General features: G+C 46.3%; 1 protein-coding gene across 1 annotated transcript in view; it reads left to right on the top strand.

Annotated features, from left to right (window-relative positions):
- Positions 1-14,732, top strand: part of MAPK4 (mitogen-activated protein kinase 4) — a 205,849-nt gene that overhangs the window by 117,364 nt on the left and 73,753 nt on the right. Inside the window, exon 2 of the mRNA XM_077463005.1 lies at positions 4,645-5,875. Coding sequence (XP_077319131.1) covers positions 5,330-5,875 — 546 coding nt within the window. The 5' untranslated portion in view covers positions 4,645-5,329. The remainder of the gene's footprint in view (positions 1-4,644; positions 5,876-14,732) is intronic.

Raw genomic sequence — 14,732 nt, 5'->3', positions numbered from 1 at the left:
CAGTTTGAATGACAATTGCGCAGTCATGCAGCACTGTACCCAAATAACATTTGTATCCTTCTTTTTACACAAATAGAGCTTTCTTTTGGTGGTATTTAATCCCAACTGGGGGTTTTTTTTTTTTTTTACTAAACAAAACGAAAAAAAGACCAAAAATGTGTAAGGAAAAAAGTTATTTTTTATAGTTTTTGTTATAAAATTTTGCAAAGAAGTAGTTTTTCTCCTTCACTGAAGTGAGGTGATGAGGCTGCACTGATGTGCGCTGATGAGACTGCACTGATGTGCGCTGAGGCTGAACTGATGTGCACCGAGGAGGCTGCACCGATGTGCTCTAATGAGGATGCACTGATGAGGCTGCACTGATGTGTGCTGATGAGGCTGCACTGATGTGCTCTAATGAGGCTGCACTGATGAGACTGCACTGATGAGGCTGCAGTGGTGTGTGCACTGATGAGGCTGCACTGGTGGTGTACTGATGGGCACTGATGAGGCTGCACTGATGGGCACTGAAAGACATCACTTATGAGCACTGTTGGGGCTGCACTGATCATCGATACACTGATGGCCAGTGCCCTGATTAATGAGGCTGCACTGATGAGACTGCACTGATGTGCGCTGATGAGGCTGTATTGGTGTGCACTGATGAGGCTGTACTGATATGCGCTGATGAGGCTGCACTGATGTGCTCTAATGAGGCTGCACTGATGAGGCTTCACTGGTGTGCGCTGATGAGGCTGCACTGATGTGCTCTAATGAGGCTGCACTGATGAGGCTGCATTGATGTGCACTGATGAGACTGCACTGATGTGCACTGTTGTGCACTGATAAGGCTGCACTGGTGTGTGCTGATGAGGCTGCACTGATGTGTGCTGATGAGGCTGCACTGATGTGTGCTGATGAGGCTGCACTGATGTGTGCTGATGAGGCTGCACTGATGTGCTCTAATGAGGCTGCAATGATGAGACTGCACTGGTGTGTGCTGAAGAGGCTGCACTGATGAGACTGCACTGATGTACACTGATGAGGGCACTTTGGTGTGTGCGCTGATGAGGCTGCACTGATGTGTGCTGACGAGGCTGCACTGGTGTGCGCTGATGAGGCTGCACTGATGGGCACTGATGAGGCTGTACTGATGTACACTGATGAGGCTGCATTGATGTGCACTGATGTGCACTGTTGTGCACTGATAAGGCTGCATTGGTGTGCGCTGAGGAGGCTGCACTGATGTGTGCTGATGAGACTGCACTGATGTGTGCTGATGAGACTGCACTGATGTGTGCTGATAAGACTGCACTGATGTGTGCTGATGAGGCTGCACTGATGTGTGCTGATGAGGCTGCACTGATGTGCTCTAATGAGGCTGCACTGATGAGACTGCACTGGTGTGCGCTGAAGAGGCTGCACTGATGAGACTGCACTGATGTACACTAATGAGGGCGCTTTGGTGTGTGCGCTGATGAGGCTGCACTGATGTGTGCTGATGAGGTTGCACTGGTGTGCGCTGATGAGGCTGCACTGATGGGCACTGATGAGGCTGCACTGATGTACACTGATGAGGCTGTACTGATGTACACTGATGAGGCTGCATTGGTGTGTGCACTGATGAGGCTGTATGGGTGTGTGCTGATGAGGCTGCACTGATGGGCACTGATGAGACTGCACTGATGTACACTGATGAGGCTGCATTGGTGTGTGTGCTGATGAGGCTGCATGGGTGTGTGCTGATGAGGCTGCACGGGTGTGTGCTGATGAGGCTGCACTGGTGTGCGCTGATGAGGCTGCATGGGTGTGTGCTGATGAGGCTGCACGGGTGTGTGCTGATGAGGCTGCACTGGTGTGCGCTGATGAGGCTGCACTGATGGGCACTGATGAGGCTGCACTGATGGGCACTGAAAGGCATCACTTATGAGCACTGTTGGGGCTTCACTGATCATCGGAACACTGATGACCAGTACCCTGATTATCAATGAAGATGTCACCTGTCGCGGTTACCGGCTCTCCTTTCCCCATGCTGTGACAGTGCATGAGAAGATGAATGCTGATAACTCATATGTGTGTTTACATTGTTATTGATCACATGGTAAAGGGCTGCTGTTATTGGTCCTTTACCTCAATCTGTGACACAGCGATCACAGATCACCGGATGCGTGCCACAGTCACAGAACTGGATGACTGCGATGTAGCTGTCTTTTGGCTAATGTGCGGGCAGGAAGAGGCCAAATCATTTTTCATATTCAAAGCAAACTCCCTATCCATGCTTTATTTTGTTGAGAAATCAATCTGACCCCCCCCCCCCCCCCCCCAAAATTTCTGGCTGCTGCCATCTTGATTAAGAGCAGATGATGTAGCATTTACCCCACAGCACACCATAATCCCCCCTCTACCAAATCATTTGGACCAGCGCACAGAGCAAGGTCCATAAAGACATGGATGAGTGAGTTTGTGGTGGAGGAACTTGACTGGCCTGACCTGAACCTGATAGAACACCTTTGGGATGAATTAGAGCAGAGACTGCGAGCCGGGCCTTCTCCTCCACATCATTGGCTGACCTCACAAATGCGCTTCTGGTCAAACATTCCCATAGACACACTCCTAGACCTTGTGGACGGCCTTCCCAGAAGAGTTGAAGCTGTTATAGCTGTAAAGGGAGGACCAACTCAATATTGAAGCCTACGGACTAAGCCCTTGTACACACGGTCGGAGATTTTGCCAACCAAATCCGTCGGATTTTGCCCGTCGGATTTAGTGCAATATAGTGCATATATAACGCAAAACAATCAATATACCCTTTATTGGGATTTTTTTTTTACCAAAGATATGTAGCAGATCACATTTAGGCCCAAATTTATGAAGAAATAATTTTTTTTATTTTTATTTTTTAATTGGATCTGTTTATAGCAGAAAGTAAAAAAAAGAAAAAAACTCCAGTGGTGATCAAATACCACCAAAAGAAAGCTCTATTTGTGTGGACAAAAAAGGATATCAATTTTGTTTGGGTACAGTGTTGCATGACCGCGCAATTGCCAGTTAAAGAGGAGTGCCACCTTAAAAAAAAATTATTAAAAGTCAGCAGCTACAAATACTGTAGCTGCTGACTTTTAATAAATAGACACTTACCTGTCCAGGGTGCTCGTGACGTCGGCAGCAGATGATGGGCAATCGCTCGTCTCTCGGCTGCCCCTGCCGCCATCCTCGGTCAGGGAATCTGGAAGTGAAGCGGTGCGGCTTCATTGCCCAGTTCCCTACTGCGCCAATGCGCAAGTCGCGCTGCGCGTCTTCACTGGTCCCCGTTTTGTGTTCTGGGAACTGTGTGTTTCCCACTGCACAATGCGGGGGGGGGGGGGGCTGCATCTGTGGCTAGCTATTCCCGGAAGTGGGTACAGATACCTGGATTATAGAGGTATCTGCACCCCCCTCTCCCTGAAAGATGCCAATTGTGGCACCGGGGGACACCGCACTCCCTGCGCGCTGTGCATGCTCCCGGAGCGCGATATGATCACCGAGTCCCGGCCCCTTACCATGTGATCAGCTGTCAGCCAATGACAGCTGATCACATGATCAAAGCAAAAGCTCGGGGATCGGTTATTTTTTTTCCTCACGCTGACAGCAGAGGAGAAAAAAAAAGCCGATCACCGGCTTATCTTAAAGGGACATCGGTCCCGAAACGGAAGAGGCCATTATGATTCATAATTGGAACTTAAGTGCCCACAAGTGCCACCTATCAATGCCCACAAGTGCCACCTATCAAAGCCCACAAGTGCCACCTATCAAAGCCCACAAGTGCCACCTATCAATGCCCACAAGTGCCACCTATCAATGCCCACAAGTGCCACCTATCAATGCCCAAAAGTGCCACCTATCAATGCCCACAAGTGCCACCTATCAATGCCCACCAGTGGTGCCAATCAGTGCCACATAGAAGTGCTGCCAATAAGTGTAACCGATCAGTGCCCATCACTGCCACCTATCGGTGCCCATCACTGCCACCTCATCAGCGCACATCAATGAGGGCCAAAAATTTGCCGTTTTAAAATGTTATAACAAAATTTTTAAAAAAAAATGTTTTTTTTTTTTTTTTTTATTTGGTCATTTTAATTTTTTTTAACAAAAAATAAAAAAATCTCACAGGTAATCAAATACCACCAAAAGAAAGCTCTATTTGGGGGGGGGGGGGGGGGGGGTGATACAAATTTCATTTGGGTACAGTGTTGTATGACCACGCAATTGTCATTCAAAATGCTTCAGTGCTGAAAGCTGAAAACTGGTCTGGATAGGAGGGGGGGGGGGGGGGGGGGGGGTTTAAGTGCCCAGTAAGCAAGTGGTTAATGAACGGTCAGATTGTACAATGTATGGTGAGCCTTTAGGGCAGCACAAGCCATTGGATCAGCATGACAGCCAGGCCACCAGCATTTGCAGAACCAGAGATCTGTATCCGTTTTTTTTTTTTCTTTCAACAATATTGAAGTATGTTTGTTTAGCGCACTCGCTGGGGAAGAATGCAGCTGTATAGGTGAGCGCAGCTAATGAATTACCAAAGGTCACCGCAGTTCTTCATATTAACCTTCACACAGTGAGAATTAACATTACGAGCAGCTCACACTTATTGTTCTATCAGTTCAATCAATTTTCTGCTTGTTTTTTCAGAGAGACCGCTAAAGCCTAGGAGGCCGTCTGCATACCGCAACGCAGGTCACCGGAGTCCTTTTCACCGGTAGAGATTAAGGATCATTGGAAGGGAAAAAAGAGGAAGATGACAGCGGGATCAACAAGAACCTTCCAGGACGCCTCTATCAGGACTCACATCGCCTCCTTGTTCTGCTAACCCGTCTTTACCGGCTGCGGCAGATGAGATTGGCCTATGGTCTTCGCCAAAAAAAAAACGGAATCCCTGCTGGTGTATTAATTATCAAACTGCAGTGACAAGAACAGGTGGCAAGAACGACTCCGCTGTCTCCTAAAGAGGATAAATAGCCGGTGACGTGAGTTTCCGCTGCACCTAACGGCACACTGGAGTGATATCACAGCCTCAGCCGTCAAAGTAATGATTACAAAGCCAGCATGATATATGTCTGGGTGACACCTATACACTGTAGACAGATCCTCATCTGCTGCAAGGTGGGATAACCAAGCTAAGCCTTGTTGCCGTTGAGATATTTTGAGTTTGAAGACAAAAGAACTTTTAACTTTTTCGTTATATATATATATATATCTTTAGAGGTTATCTATTTTTTTGGCAAAACTTCTTCTTAATCTAAGCCTTTTGGTATTGCAAAGATTTGAAAGATTGCTGCTTCTTTTTTCTTACTTGGTTCCCACCAATCAAAGCACCATGGCGGAAAAGTGCGACTTCATTGCCAACATGTACGGCTATGATTTAGGAGGCCACTTTGTGGACTTTAAGCCATTGGGTTTTGGAGCCAGCGGGTTGGTTCTGTCGGCGACGGACAGCAAAAATTCTCGGAAGGTGGCGGTGAAGAAGATAACCATCGGCGACTGTCGGAGCATGAAGCACGCCTTGCGGGAGATAAAGATCATCCGACGTCTTAATCATGACAATATCGTGAAGGTGCATGCTGTGTTGGGGCCAAGAGGGGCTGACCTGCAGGGGGATATATTTAGGTACAATGTGGTGTACATCGTCCAGGAACACATGGAAACGGATCTTGCTCATCTTCTAGAACAAGGTCCTCTCAGTGAGGAACATGCCAAGCTGTTTATGTACCAGCTGCTTCGAGGCCTGAAGTACATCCACTCAGCCAACGTCCTACACAGGGACCTGAAACCAGCTAACATTTTCATCAGTACCGAGGACCTTGTAGTAAAAATTGGAGACTTTGGTTTGGCGAGGATTGTGGATCAACACTACTCACACAAGGTAAGTCCAGATACATTAATATCATGTATACTTGGTTTCATAGTTAATAAGGTTGAATAAAAACACCAGTCCATCCAGGGCGAGTGTCTACAATTGTCCCTATCCCTGTACATTGCACACTCACATTGGTCCCTACCCTCAAGGAGCCCACAATCCAAGGTCCCCATTCATATACTAGGGCCAATTTTGGACAGAAGCCAAACAACCTACCAGCATGTCTTTGGAGTGTGGGAGGAAACTGAAGTACCTGGAGGAAACCCACGCAGGCACAGGGAGAACATGCAAACTCCAGGCAGGTAGAGTCGTGGTTGGGATTTGAACCAGTGACCCCTCTTACTGCTAGGTGAGAGTGCTAACCACTACACCACTGTGCCGCCAATAAATACTTGTCTATTGACATGACAACTTTGCTACAGTAAATCAGATTTTCTTGGTATGACTCTAGTGGACTTTGCTGAGCACCCTTTTAGTCTTTTTCTGTTTTAAAAGTGAATTAGACGCTAGAATAGACAGAATGGCAATGCTTAAAACTATTGTTATAACATAGTTGTGCATATACGCTATACTATTGATCTCCAAACTGCAGACACACTCCTAAACCTTGTGGACAGCAATCCCAGAAGAGTTGAAGCAGTTATAGCTGCAAAGAGTGGGTCAACCCAATATTGAACCCTACGGACTAAGACTGGGATGCCATTAAAGTTCATGCGCATGTAAAGGCAGGTGTCACAATACTTTTGACAATATAGTGTATTTTCAGTATGTCTGTTACTTAACCACTTGAGATCCGCGCTATAGCCAAATGACGGCTACAGGGCGGATCTCCTTTTCCGGGACTACGTCTATTGACGTAGTCCTGTGTACGAGCGGCCTGCGCACCCCCTGAGGGGCGCGCGCGGCGCGCTCTGTGATCGGCGAGTCCATAAGACTCGCCTGATCACCGATCCGTGCAAGGGGTCGATCCCGACCCCTTATCACGTGATCAGCTGTCAGCCAATGACAGCTGATCAGGTGATGTAACGGAGCCGGTAATCGGCTAGTATTCCTCCTCGCGCTGACAGTCCCGATCACGGCCAGCAATGCAAGCGCCCACCTGCCCCCTGCCAGTGCCCACCTGCCCCCTGCAGTGCCACCCTAATAAAAAGTAAGTGCCCCCCGTCAGTGCCACCCAGCAGTGCCCATAGTGCCACCCAGCAGTGCCCAGTGTCACCCAGCAGTGCCACCCACAGTGCCACCCACAGTGCCACCCACAGTGCCACCCACAGTGCCCACAATCTGCCTCAAAGGTGCTGCACCCCAGTGCCGCCCATCAGTGCCCAGCAGTGCCGCCCATCAGTGCCCAGCAGTGCCGCCCATCAGTGCCCAGCAGTGCCACCTATCAGAGCCACCTATCAGTGCCACCTATCAGTGCCCATCAGTCCCATCTATCAGTGGTACCTATCAGTGCCCATCCGTGCCACCCATCCGTGCCATCTTATCTGTGCCCATCTTTGCCCATCAGTGCCGCCTTATCTGTGCCTATTAGTGCCGCCTTAACTATGCCTATCAGTGCCCACCAGTGCAGCCTATCAGTGCCCACCAATGCAGCCTATCAGTGCCCACCAATGCAGCCCATCAGTGCCCACCAATGCAGCCTATCAGTGCCGCCTAATCAGCGCACTTCAATGAAGGAGAAAAATGACCCGTTTGCAAAATTTTATAACAAACTATTAAAACATGATTTTTTTATTTATTTTTTTGCATCTTTTTTTGTTTGTTTAGCAAAAAATAAAACTCCGAGCTGTAACTAAATACCACCAAAAGAAAGCTCTATTTGTGTGAAAAAAATGATAAAAATTTCATTTGGGTACAGTGTTGTATGCCCGCGCAATTGTCATTCAAATTGCATCAGCGCTGAAAGCTGAAAATTGGTCTGGGACTGAGGGGGGTTTAAGTGCCCAGTAAGCAAGTGGTTAAAGTGGGGTGCCCCCTAAAAAAAAAAAAAAAAAAATACTGCAGCTGCTGACTTTTAATAATTGGACACTTACCTGTCCCAGGGTCCAGCAATGCGGGGGAACGAAGCCCCCCCCTCGTTCCCCGCTCCACTCGTGGCGCCGTCACTACTGATGGCGCTTACTGTGGGCACCCGGCTGTGGCTTCACAGCCGGGCACCCACTGCGCATGCGCGAGCGGCGCAGGCTGCCGTGGTACGCCACACAGTCATCTGGGACACGTGACAAATCCCAGATGACTGTGTGGCACGAGGGGAAGTGATGTCACCAGCCCGGGCAATGAAGAAGGCAGACTACGAGGGACCCCCTAGCAACAGGCATTTAGAGGTGAGTAAAAACATTTTTTTTCCGATTATTTTTTATTTATTTTTTTTAAGAATTTTGAACTATTTTTTATTTTTTGGTGGCAACACCACTTTAATTATAAGCTGCTGCTCTGCTCATGCTTTTTCTAGGTCACAGACTTAATGAGCGCAGGAGCCAGAAAAAGGTTACGGGTTCCATTAGAGCGTTGGGCTAAAATGAACCCCGTATTTTCCACATGTAGTACAAAGCAACAGGTTGACTTAAAAATTTCAGGCTGAAGCTAACTAGTGCTAAAAATGCTCCCTCCCCCCTCCTAACACTTATGCTGACTAACCTGTGTAAGAAAGATGTATATACTTACCTAATTTCAGCCTGCTCAGGTCCGGTCACATGATCCAGTTTTCCTGTGCAGCCAGCGCCCGCTGCAGGGGAGAGGAGGAAGCGCAGACAATGAATGGGCCATAGGAAGCCTATGGGTGACGTCGCTGCTCCAGGAGTTCCCAGCCATTATTTTTGGAGAGTAAGGATTTTGCTCACTGTCACTTTAAGAGGACATTTCCCGCATTTCCCATTCAACTATTGTCATTATCCTTCTTGGTTTCTGAGATTTGTAGATGTGGTGGATACATTCTGTATCTCACATGTAATGTTGTCAGCTAGCCAGGGTATAAATTCCATTGCTGTCTGAGCTGGACACTAAGTTCCCCTTCAGCTACAACATGACAGGTATTATCCTCACTATAAGGAATCTTCCTGTATATTTTTCTGCAGAAACTTGACTGAAAGTTAGAAAGTTTAAATTAAAAAATGTAAAGTTTTTAAATAAGTTTTACTGATTCAAGTAATTACTTAATTACTTGATTAAGAAATATCTTTCTTATAGTTGTATTTAAAAAAAAAAAAAAAACTTTATTAATTATAAAGTCTCATACACACTGGGTGTTTGGTCATCTCTCCTAGATGCCTTTCCTCCTGGCAGCAGCGTTCTGAACCTCTCAATGGTGGGGCAGTGCCATAATATAAATTAGACCATTGCCTAGGGCTTTCCAGGTTGGGGAACCCTCCCCCAGGCATCACCAGTCCTGCATTCCACAGGCATGGCCCATCATGCTCCACCTAAGTAGCATCATTACTGTGGAGCTCTTCCTCTCAAACACCACCTACATAGTGACATATTCAGAGTTTGAGACGAAGGGCTTGTTCCAGTAATAAATTCCACTGCCCATTGCTGTCATCTGTGCAGTGGGATCCTCCCTTTCAAGCTTTGGCTGTGTCACAGTAGGTGGCGCTTAGGATGAGTGGGGCAGCAAGACATCAACAATTAGATATTTCCTTGGTCCCATCCATTTCTTGAACCAGCTGTGACTGGGCAAGCAAAGAACAATTTCCTAATACAAGGTTACAAAATCGTAACCTAACTTGAACGTCTAACTTTAAATCTTAACTTTTTGGTCCCCCCCCCCCCCCCTCCAAATTGTCACACCTTCCTGACTTTGTCGCACCAGTACATTGTGAAAGAAGAGCGCTATGAAGACACCCATTTAGAGGGTAGGACCATCTACACTCACAGTATAATCCTCAGTCTTCTGGATTGAGTGACGCTGAATGTTATTCAAAGTAGAAAACTGAGGGCATCTTGTGGTGAAGATTAGGTACTGCAGGTCTTGGCTAAAGGTGAGAATTTCACCCAATACTGCTTGTTTTTATATAACATATGGACTACATAAAAAAGAAGCACATAATTGGTTTTTAACCCTCCCTCAACATTAAATCAACCAGCTAGCTGTGTATAGTCAGCTCTTGTGCCATGCTATTCTGATTCTCCTAGATCATACCATGACTACCCAGTATTCATTCAGTAAACTAGGCATGTACTAAAACCTGGTGATATTATGAAAGATTAAAACTAGCATTCTGAAATATCCATAGTTAGTCTCCTAACCTTACACATCCAGGTTACCCGGTGCTAATGTATGGATTTAGGACAGACATTGGTGGATAAGATATATCTCTTCTGTACTCTGCAAGTGATTTCTCAGCTATTCCAATGTGCTGCTGCCACTACGTGTGCAGAGTTGTCTGCTCCTCTGGAGCGTTTTCATTTATTTTACAATACAGAGAATATAGCAATAGAAGTAAGACCCCCTCCCTCCATCTACAGCGGGGGGAATGAGGCGCCATGGCAAGCAAGACACAGCTTGGAGCTTCGGCATCTCAGCAGGTATAAGTCAGCACTTGCCAATAACTAAAATTACAGGTTTTAAAATAAATACCATTATGTTTTTTTGCCAGTTTTAGCTTATCATATTTATAGGTTTATGGACTGAAGTTGTATATCATTTTAGTGCCTTTTTATATTGCAATACAAATTGAATGTAGCAAGCATCCATGGCACTCAGTTTGCAAAGCATGCTGAGCTTTATAATTAGAAAGTCCAGCACTAGAGAAAAGAGCTGTCTTTTTGTCTTAAACGTTCAGCTGTGTATGTATCCTGACCTATCCAGCTTTTTTACTGCAGAACTGTTTTCTGTATTGCAATATCTTTATTTTTTATTTTTTTATTATCATTTTTATTTCATATTTTGTTATCAAATGTATTTATTATAGGTATTTGTAGAGTGCTGGCAATTTACACAGCTCTTTACATTCACATCAGTCCCAGCCCTCAAGGAGCTTATAGTCTAAGGTCCTCCTGCTTTAGGTACATACACACACATGTGCGGGGGCCCATTTGGACAGGAGCCAATTGGCCTACCAGCATGTCTTTGGAGTGTGAGAGCAAGCCAGAGTACCCGGAGGAAACTCATGCAAGCACAGGGAACACATGCAAACTCCATGCAGGTAGTGCCCTGGTTGGGATTTGAACCAATGACCCAAGTGCTTCAAGCAGAGGTGTAACCAGAACCTTAAGGGCCCTGGTGGAAGAAACTATGAAGGGCCCCCTTGACCTCCCCCCCTTAGAGTGCGTCCAAGGACATCCTCCCAGAACCCCACCTCAAGCATGCCCCCTTGATCGTGGTAAAGGGTCAATCACAGTGGCCCGTTACCATGTGATCAGCTGATCCCATGTAAACAGACTTGGTAGTTATCAGCAGTCCTTCCCACCCACTCTGTGTCTGTGTGAGGAAAGTAGAGCCCGTAACTGGCAAGAATGGCAGAACATTGCTTACACTGATAATCAGGGCACTGATCATTAATGCCCTGATTATCATTGCCCTCTTTCAGTTCTCATCAATGCCGCCTATCAGTGCTCATCAATACTGCCTATTAGTGCCCACCAGTGCTGCCTATCAGTGCCGCCTATCATTGCCTCCTCAGCAGGACTCTGAGCTGAGAGCATCTCTCATACAGCCCAGAGCCTGCACTAACAGTTCCCCCCTCCCTCGCATGGATGAGAGAGGAGAGAGCCAATCTGCTCCTCCTCCTCTCCCCCCCCTCCTCTTGTGTGCACTGCGGGAAGCATGAAAACCAGCAGCTGTGATGATCAAATTCAGCTTCTTAGCTTCAAACTTCGGTGCACACAGGAGGAGAGGTGCAGGAGGAGAAGGAGTAGATCGGCTCTCTCCTCTCCCATCTGTGCCAGGGAGGGGAAACTGTCCATGCAGGCTCTGGGCTGTATGAGAGAGACGCTCTCAGCTCAGAGCCTTGCGGACTGCATCCCCGCTGGGGCCACCCGACAACTGTGGAACGCCAGGGCCCACTCGCAAGTACTACTTTTGCGATCCCCGTAGTTCCGCCACTGGCTGCAAGGCAAAAGTGCTAACCACTAAAGTAGTAGTACAATGACACACCATATACCATGTAATTAAATATGAATTCTTATTTGTCACCTGGTCTGTTTTACCTGCTTAAAAATGTGGGTGGAAACCTTATTTGTCTCCACTGCAATTAAGCATTACTTACAGGTTTTGTCTAACCCTCAGCCTGTGACTGGACAGTGAAAGATGATTAATGAAGCAGCAGCCCGAATAGGCCATCTCTCTTTCACTCTGCTCTCTCCCCCATCAGCTTGCTCCTTGCATTGTGGCACAGCTGATTGGTTCCTTGTGCTGCTCCTCCCACCCATTCCTAAGGAATGCAATTAACAGTGGAAATGGGGCACTCTCATGAGTAGTCATGATGTAAAAGGAGACTCTTATTGGGGCATCTGATATAAGGGGTCGCAGGTCCTGCTTAATAGTTTTTCCCAGGACGTGAGACTGTGTGACTCAACCACAGTATTGACAGTATGCCCCTTGACTTTTTTTTTACTGTACCCCTAGCTTAGATAGGCCAGATTCTGCCCCTTGCTGGTAATGCTGTTTGAGATGTTTGCACAAAGTGCAGCCATTCTCAACCAGAGTTCTGTGGAACCCTATGGTTCCTCCAGAAGTGGCTAGGGGTTTATTGAGCTGTGGCTAACTGACCTCCCATGTGATGGGTTCTGCACAGTTCCAGCTCCAACACCACTTGGTAGAAACAGAGGTATGATTGTGAAGGTGGCATTCTGACCACCACATGAGGGGAGCATTCTTCCCGCTGACCATCACTAATGTAAGGGACATTTTCCCACTGACCACCAATAGACTAATCTTAGCAGGGATTCCCTGAGACCTGAAAGTATTGCAGGGGTTCCTTTTGGGGTAAAAAGTTTTAGAAAGGCTGGCGTAGTACATAAAAGGTGCCAGGGTTTCCAATTGTTATAGTGGAAGAAAACCCTAGCTGTAACTGTTCTTAAAAATGTTGCCCCCCTCCACCTTCCTCCTACCTATCCTGCCTGTAGATCTGTGTACTTACCTATTTTTAATCCACTCAGGTCTGGTTACTTGATTCTGCAGCTCCAGCTCTCTTGTGTCAGTGAGCGGCTGCTGTAGGGAAGAGGAGGGAGTGCCAACAACGGCTGGGCTGTGGAAGCCTATTATTGACGTGATTGAAGTTTTATCCATTACCTGCATAGACGGTTTTTTGGTAAAGATGAACTTATCCATTTAGGGATTTGTAATAAATATGTAACTTTATTCATGTTGGTTTTGAATGTGAGTCTGTGCCTTTAAAGTCCCATTTTCTACTTATTGGTTCCCACTCTAGTTTAGATACATTTTGAGTCAATAATCGATGCACTTTAAAAAAAAAAAGATTTTTTACGATTGGTCATTATGACGGCTAGAAAGCTCAATCTCATTATCTACTGTAATACAAACGTCAGTATTGATCTGTGCTGCAAGGATTATGCAGAGTTCCTATAGATCTACAGAGGAATAGTCGGAGTTTTCCATGCAGACTGCAGGTTACATAAAGCTAAGATTCTGCCGGTTGAATGTAATCCTTGTGTTCTTCCTCTCCGTGGGCTGCATTCACAATATACCTCCCTGAATATTTTATAAGGTTATAATGCAGAGCTGGCTGGCCACAGTAATCAGCCCCAGGTCTTGTGATAAGACACAGTTATGTAATAAAATGTAGGTTTTATCTAAGCATGATTAACCGGCTTTAGAATCTTGCCGATGCTTTGTGGGGTCATTCACCCCTCTCTCTCTCGGTATTTGTGCAATCCCATTTAGAGTGGAATCATTTTATCCCTCTTTCTAAAAAAGAATGAGAATAGCCTTCGGATTTTCTGCAAAGATTTTTACGAGTTCAAACGTTTTTAGGAAGCGGAGGAACAGGGGCATCCATTGACCGTGACATGAGAGTAACTAAGATGCAGCTTTGTAGATGTTATGCTGCAGAAGAGCCAATCAAATTTAAAGCTGAAGTTTATGTATGGCAATTTTTACATGGGTGCATGAGCTTGGACATCTGTAACTACTGTATGTATGTGCCATACTTTGTGGGATCCCCAGGAAAGCTGGAAATCGCTGTAGCAGTCACAGCTACTACAGTGATCTCTTCTAGCTTCCAGGTCCCAGTCACAGCTACTACAGTGATCTCTTCTAGCTTCCAGGTCCCCCTCACCGAACAACCATCCTGCTACCTAGTGAACGCAGGAGGTCGCGCCACTGCTCCACCCTGTCCAATCAGAGAATGCTTTGCATTTATTGAGAGAATGCAAAGTGTTGCCTGAATGGCACATGTGCTGAGTGAGCGAACCTGTTTTCACAATGCAGCAGGGCAGCCTCTTGGCACAAATGCATAGAATGTGAAATAGTATGTGAAGTATGCATATGTGGCTCACCTGGCACTGCCACATTTACAGAACAGATTGTATATTTTCAATAAAAACAAAGCATTCTTTGATTGGATGAGATAGAGATTGGGACTTTACAGCCTGTCCTCTCCATCTTGTCCAATAAAACTGTTATGCAATTAAAATCTCTGGCTAGTTTTTTTTTTTTTGCTATCTTTGAAGGAGATTTTCCTTCACTTCCTGTCCCAGAAATACAACAGGAAGTTAGAGGAAAGTGTGGGGAATTCCCCTCTTAGACAGATACCCCTATTGGAAGATTTCCTCTTATCTCGTGTTCTAGGGACAGTCTACAGTCTTGGATTAGCCCTCACTGTCTTCCTTGGTGGCAGTTGACAACAGTACAGTGAAGAGTCCCCTCACTGAGGACACAGACTGAAATAAAACAATCACAGAT

The sequence above is a fragment of the Lithobates pipiens genome, unplaced genomic scaffold (genome assembly GCF_037356315.1).
Source record: "Lithobates pipiens isolate NorthernLeopardFrog02 unplaced genomic scaffold, aLitPip1_a1.2 Scaffold_3, whole genome shotgun sequence".
Lineage (NCBI taxonomy): Eukaryota > Metazoa > Chordata > Amphibia > Anura > Ranidae > Lithobates > Lithobates pipiens.
The sequence above is the reverse complement of the archived record's forward strand: the minus strand, read 5'-3'. Positions and strand labels throughout refer to the sequence as shown.